This window comes from Annulohypoxylon maeteangense, assembly GCF_022496945.1.
Source record: "Annulohypoxylon maeteangense strain CBS 123835 unplaced genomic scaffold GGS22scaffold_25, whole genome shotgun sequence".
NCBI classification, from domain to species: Eukaryota; Fungi; Ascomycota; class Sordariomycetes; order Xylariales; family Hypoxylaceae; genus Annulohypoxylon; species Annulohypoxylon maeteangense.
Window position 1 is genome coordinate 310,348 of NW_025953272.1, and position 4,012 is coordinate 314,359.

General features: G+C 52.3%; 1 protein-coding gene across 1 annotated transcript; it reads left to right on the forward strand.

Annotated features, from left to right (window-relative positions):
* The first annotated feature begins 837 nt into the window (after window positions 1-837).
* Window positions 838-3,355, forward strand: GGS22DRAFT_83424 (uncharacterized protein). The gene is made up of 2 exons (XM_047968227.1): window positions 838-2,376; window positions 2,665-3,355. Exons 1-2 carry the CDS (start codon window positions 1,054-1,056, stop codon window positions 3,127-3,129), a joined length of 1,788 nt encoding a protein of 595 aa, XP_047814423.1. The 5' UTR covers window positions 838-1,053; the 3' UTR covers window positions 3,130-3,355.
* Window positions 3,356-4,012: the final 657 nt, after the last annotated feature.

The following is a 4,012-nucleotide window of genomic DNA, read 5'->3' on the forward strand; positions in this document are numbered from 1 at the left end:
CACGAACTAACGCTGTCAAAGATTCTCAGACCTGTTCGGAAGGAAGAAAGAAGGTGTTTTCATATTAATCCCCCCACGAACAAGCCGCTGGAGCATCCTGCGGTTCTGGTCTCTTGAGATTCAAAAGTAGTCAGCTCTCAGAGTGGTCTGTTTCTGCCTTTTCAGCAACCGCCACTCCTCCTCCATCCCGCAGAACCTTGAATGTTTGTTTCACTAGTATTTCCAACGGAGGCTATCAAATCTTCCCAAGGACTCGGCAGCAAATAAGACAGGCGGATCGCGAAGAGGAATCCAATAACACTCTATTAGCAACCGGGAAGCCGTTTCCCATAAGGGATCCAAGGGTAGAAAGGCTGTAGAGTCTCAACGCGTAGGGACCCTCAAGTTTCTGCAACACTGCTCCCGAAACAGGTGTTTGTTCGTTCCATTTGGAACAGGTCTTTCGCCATATTCTAGACTTTCTAGAAATAGACAACTTGATGTCTGCTGTCAAGTTTGAGTATCCGACCTATAAGCTGTTCGAGGTGAGTCAAGGCGAAGGCAAACTCCTGCTGAGAAACTTGGCAGTTCGGTTTCGGGGAGAAATCGCTAACGGACAGGAACGATAGCCTCAATATCATCAGAGGCCAATCATAGTCGACGCTGACGCGCTCGAGTCTCCTGAGACGGTGATCCTTCGGTACGAGGAAGAGGCAGCTGCCAGAGCGAACGGAGGAGACCTTCGTGGGGATTCCCCGCCTGGTCTCCTATCTATGCCCGCATATTCAAAACCTCAACCGCCCCAGATGCATGGTGAGTTCTCCGTGCGGTTGTCTCTCGGTCGAGATCTAGATCTATAAGTCGGCACGATATCGTGGTCATATCCGTACCTAGTAGTATCTGGCCCGGGGTAGTGATAGCATCGGTTATGAAACGTAGGGATCTGCGAGCTAACTTGATCCTGGTCCTTCAGCGTTTGATTCACCAAGATCCTACCAAGATCCCCAGTATCAGTACTCGGCTCAGCAATTCGCGGCTCAGCAGTCTGAAAATGCTGCCGCGCAGCTCAATCAGATGGCCTTCGCGGCAAACGGCACGGCAGGCCAGTACATGGCACCGATCGTGGCCACGCTGATTTCGTATCAACCGACGGCGGGCATGATTGGGACTAAGGTATTAATCAAAATAACGGCCCCATACGATCTGATCACCATCACGAGCCACTTCTTCTTAGCATTTGGATCCCACAAGAGCCCGGCACACGCTATTAGGGACACGGGGGATGCAAGCGGATTTGGTTATGCTGTCAGCGGAGACGCACCGCAGTTTGAAGACACGCGGAGTCCAAGCGCCAACGTGCCTTTATCACTCCTGATCGAGAGTGCGACAGGGCAGACTTTGGCAACTATAGACGCAGGCACGTTCACTTATCATAACACTCCAGCCGGGACTGCAGATGGCCCGCCTGAGAGCGTCACGCGGGCCAAGGGGGGGTCCAGGTCACCTGAGCAGAGGGAGAGCCCTACAAAACAACAAGACCAGGAGCAGCTGGCAACCGATACAGCTACAAATACATACGGCTACGCTCCCACCACACAGCAAGCCGTTACATCCAACTATGATACCGGTTATACCAACAACGACAGTATGATAGGGACTTACCACCGCTCGTCTTACGCGCTCGACTATCCTCGTCCACCACCACCCCCGCCCCTAAAGACTCCCTCGTGGAGTCAATATGCACATTCTCTCTCGGGTCGAAGCCCTGCCATAAATCACACAACTATCTCTCGACCTAGCAGCATCACGACTTTACCCGTTCCGACTTCCAGCGCGCCGCAGCTGATTCGTACTAGCACCTTACAGGCCTCCGGGTCATCTGGTGGAGGACAGTTAAATCCTTACGCCCTGTACTCCACTAAGGCGATATTAGAGATAAATGGAGATCTCGAATCGATGGCATCTGGGTGGACCCAGGAGGAGTGGGAAAACCGGAGGCGGATAGTGATGTTCAGCAAGAAGCAACGAGGCTCGACCCTTACCACGTCGTTTAAGCCTGTTGCGGCCAACGAGAGACCGCCAAACAGCATCTGCATCAGCTGCATCTACTGGGCCGAAAAAGAGGAATGCTACGTTACGAGCGTCGATACCATATCCCTGCTGGAGCAGCTCGTTGCCGCGCCGGGGAGGTTCACGGTGGAGGAGAAGAACCGGATCCGCCGCAATCTCGAGGGGTTCCGCCCCCTGACAGTTAGCAAGGCGAAAGCCGATAGCGAGGAATTCTTCAAGGTCATAATGGGCTTTCCGGCCCCCAAACCACGCAATATCGAGAAAGATGTCAAGGTCTTCCCCTGGAAAATTCTAGGCTCGGCGCTTAAGAAAATCATCTCCAAATACGTGAGTTTTGACTCTGATGCATCTTCCTGCATCTAATCTGCATCTAATCTCCTTAAGCCCCATCTTGTTTTCCCCAATCTGTTTCACATATAGATTTTCGAGCGGTATATTCGTCATGGTTCATGGGTTTTTTGGGGGTTTTTTCTTTTTTTGACGTGCGGGAGCCGTGCCCATTCCAAATCTCATCCTGCCTTACGTGCTCGAATCCTCGCATCCTCACATCCTCACATCCTCGCATCCCTTCCAAATACAGACTGACAGATTGGCTAACCCGAAAACTCTAACTAGTCCGCTTCTCCGTCGTCGACGTTACCCTCTGGGCCGGGACCGACCCTGCTCACTCCCGTCAGCAGCACGAGCCCTGGTCTCTATGGACCGCCCCACACGCCGACGGTATCTGACAACAGCTACTCTCACCATGACTCGCATTCGATGCCATCGCCACGATCTCTCACCGGTGGCCCGTCCGCATGGGCGACCTATCCCGGCCGCACGATCTCGCCCGGGATTAAGTCCCATTCCCCACAAGGCATACAGATCACTAGTTTGCCCCCTACGTATAGGCACGCAGATACGAGGCCGCAACAACACCTACCGGCGCCGCCAAGCTACGGACTAGCGCAGCGTTGGGATACCACCGCCGTCTCCAACGGCTACGGCGATGCCTCCACTCCCGCCTACACGACGAGCCACCAGCACCAAAGTCATGTGTACGGCGCAGGCACGTACGGTGATGTCAGTCATCGGGAATAGCAACATGACTGGAGGTCTTTCTTAGGGATGGAAATGGGTGGGAACAATTCAGAAGGCATGTGTCGCGGGATGACGAGGGTTGCATAATGAGCCATACAATTTCAACGGTACAGAGAAGCTAAACAGATGCCCAAAGCGCGCGGGATCCAACTTGAGCATCCGTACCGCATATCCTCATACGATACCGTTTATACCCCGGCCTTTCTATCTTCTCCTTACGGATTCTTACGGCACAACGTATGGGTGTGAAGCGGGAAGGGTTGGACAGAAATCTGAACCGCATACTGTACTATGTATGGAGTGTCAAGATTATTATTATTATTTTTGGATGTCTGGTGCTTGGTTTGTGATGGGGATCATGCTATGCTCCTACATAGACTCCAAGATTTCCAGATCTCTAATAGGGAAAAAGGAGGGTTATTCGTAATAAGGGCATATGCCAAGTTGATGGATGCTGGTTTTTGGGGGGCAAGAGAGAGAGAAAGCTCAAGTGTTTAGGTGGTGTGTATATGTTATGTGTGTGTGGGGGGAAAAGGGGGGAGTCTGGCCAAGGTCAGCTGTTGTCGCTTCAACCAATCACCATTTCTCCCGGGACTCCATTTTGATCGCACGACACAAACGACCTGCCTTGATTTTATTCTCCGGCATCCTGACCTACGCATATACTGCGCATATACAAGGCTCGCTCGGCCTTCAGAACCGCCCTACCCGTAATGAATTCCTCTGCGGTACCAGTTAGCTAACCCATCCCTCAAGTGCCGGCTTCCCTGTCCCTCCATCATCAGGCAGTTTTAAAATCATTTTGTCTATTATCACGACCGTCTTATCTTTTCTTTCCTGGTCCCGGGAGGACCCTACCCAGGCGGCCATGATCGACTTTGCA